The 2365-nt window shown below is 51.1% G+C and overlaps 1 protein-coding gene across 1 annotated transcript; it reads right to left on the bottom strand.

Annotated features, from left to right (window-relative positions):
• Positions 1-250: 250 nt before the first annotated feature.
• On the bottom strand, positions 251-841 carry PtA15_13A299 (uncharacterized protein; the record flags this gene model as incomplete). Its single annotated transcript, XM_053162482.1, has 1 exon — positions 251-841. One exon carries the CDS (start codon positions 839-841, stop codon positions 251-253), a length of 591 nt encoding a protein of 196 aa, XP_053026454.1.
• Positions 842-2365: the final 1524 nt, after the last annotated feature.

The raw sequence follows: 2365 nt of genomic DNA, 5'->3' as shown, positions 1-2365 counted from the left end.
AGTCAGAAATGGCTGAACACCGCTGAGTCATCAATCCACCGAGCGGGTCTGAATAGGTCTGAAACTCCAGCTAAAACTCTGTATGTATTACATGCATATACCACAAACACGACAAAAGGACAACATCAACGGGACTAGCGATTTAAAAGGAACGCTCAACGGCTGGATAGCCAACAAAGGCAAAAAATAAAGAGAGCAAAAACTATTGAATTCTTGCCGCTGCACTCGTCACCTTTGAATACATAGATACCTAGCCTACCGGAATTTTGCCCGAGATTCCAGCTACAAAATTCGAAATCGAGATCCACTTGCAGCAATCACAGATCGGCAAGGAAGAGAGGGAACATGAGAATTTCTGGAGTACAAGGAACGGGTTATTAGGAGTATCTCTGGGGGCACGAATGGGCGAAGAGGGTGGCGATCGACAAGCAGGAGATGCTTGGGAAAGCTTGACTCGCTTAGTAGTCCGGGCGGATTTCCTGTTGGTCGGACTCGTGGGAGGCGAGCTGGAGTCGAGCTGGTCTGCAAGCACGCAACGCTTCCTGGAGCGCGTTCGGCCGATGTCTTGCTTGGATTCGACGACCGCCTCGAGCGCCAGATGGGTGCTGCGGCGACGTGGAGGTTGGGGGACAGGTTGCCGAGACGCGGATGTTTTAGCTCGTGGGGAGACTCGACGGGAGGATCCCCGCTGGGGTGATTGCGGACCGAAGGGATCTTCGATTCCATCTGAGGCGGGAGGCGACGGCGGGAGAGGGATTTGAGCAGGCAGTAGAGCTGCTTTCCTGCCGGAAGATTTGGGTCGTGAGGGCGAGGGACGCAACGAGAGCCGAGAGGACGACATGACTTCTTCGATTGTTGTCTTGGTGGCTCTTGAGCTGTTTCTCCCGATGACAGATGGCCCGATCCAAGTAGATTGAGTTGAACTTAGCGGGGAGTAGATAAATAGAGATCAGATAAGGATAATGATACAGAAAACAGAGCCAAGCAGGTCAGATCGCGACAGGAGAGGGGAGAGGATGAATGTGTTGATAGCCGGTTGTGTTGATCCGAGTTTGGAGATGAGGGGTGTGGGGTTCTGGAGGGGCTGGGAGTGTTGTTGGGAAGATAGGAGGTGGGTGTGTGGGCGCGGGGTGCTGGTGGCCGTGCTGGGAGAGGGGAAGTGGGAGGAGGGGGAGGGGGAGGGGGAGACAAGGGGCAACGTCACGGGGGGTTTAAATCAGCCGAGACTCGCGCGCGGAGGGAAAACTGAGCAGAGCCGAGTCAGCCAAAAGTCAGAAATGGCTGAACACCGCTGAGTCATCAATCCACCGAGCGGGTCTGAATAGGTCTGAAACTCCAGCTAAAACTCTGTATGTATTACATGCATATACCACAAACACGACAAAAGGACAACATCAACGGGACTAGCGATTTAAAAGGAACGCTCAACGGCTGGATAGCCAACAAAGGCAAAAAATAAAGAGAGCAAAAACTATTGAATTCTTGCCGCTGCACTCGTCACCTTTGAATACATAGATACCTAGTCTACCGGAATTTTGCCCGAGATTCCAGCTATGTACAAAATTCGAAATCGAGATCCACTTGCAGCAATCACAGATCGGCAAGGAAGAGAGGGAACATGAGAATTTCTGGAGTCTACATAAACTTAGACTCGCCCAGCCACACTGAGCTTGATGCCCAAGTTGTGCATCAACTTGATTGAACAGACTCCGCGGCCGACGGCTTCTGGAGAGTAACTAGATAACAGGATTGTCTCGGGGTGGTTTTGAGTCGACACCTTGCAACCGAGATCGTGAAAAAGAAATCACATTAATCAACACCGCCAGAAGGAGGAAGGATTGGCTTAAATACATGGCTCTCAAGACAGACAGAGTCCCTCCCAGGAGGTTTGCTCGCGCGTTGGGGTATGAGCAGGTCGCGCGATTCTCGGAGCGGAGCAGCCCATGTTTTAAGCTCGGTCTCAAGCCAATACAGATGCAAGAATGTATGTGCACATTGTGTGAGGAAGACTGAGTAGGAGTTATAAATCAACAAACATTAGAGAACAAGCAAAAGTATGCAGGTATTTTAAGCAGATAGGGGATGTTCATCAGCAAGAATCAAGGTGTTGTACAAGGCACAAACTGATTGTTCTGTTGAAGTCAACTTGGGGGGTACGTAGACCAAGGCAGTGATCACGAAGCCGACGTGAGTAGAGGCGAGTCGGCGACGAATGCGTTAAGTCTGCTGCGGTTAAGGGACAACGAGATACGTGTCCTTCACGATGAAAACCGCACAACTCAGACTACTGATCAACGCTCGCAAGCCCAAGTCCTGATGGTTCAACTGGACCCTTGTCAGATTCTCAGACACGCTCTGCATCCGA

The sequence above is a fragment of the Puccinia triticina genome, chromosome 13A (assembly GCF_026914185.1).
Source record: "Puccinia triticina chromosome 13A, complete sequence".
Taxonomy (NCBI): domain Eukaryota; kingdom Fungi; phylum Basidiomycota; class Pucciniomycetes; order Pucciniales; family Pucciniaceae; genus Puccinia; species Puccinia triticina.
Note: the sequence above shows the minus strand (reverse complement) of the source record. Positions and strands in the feature narration are given on the sequence as shown.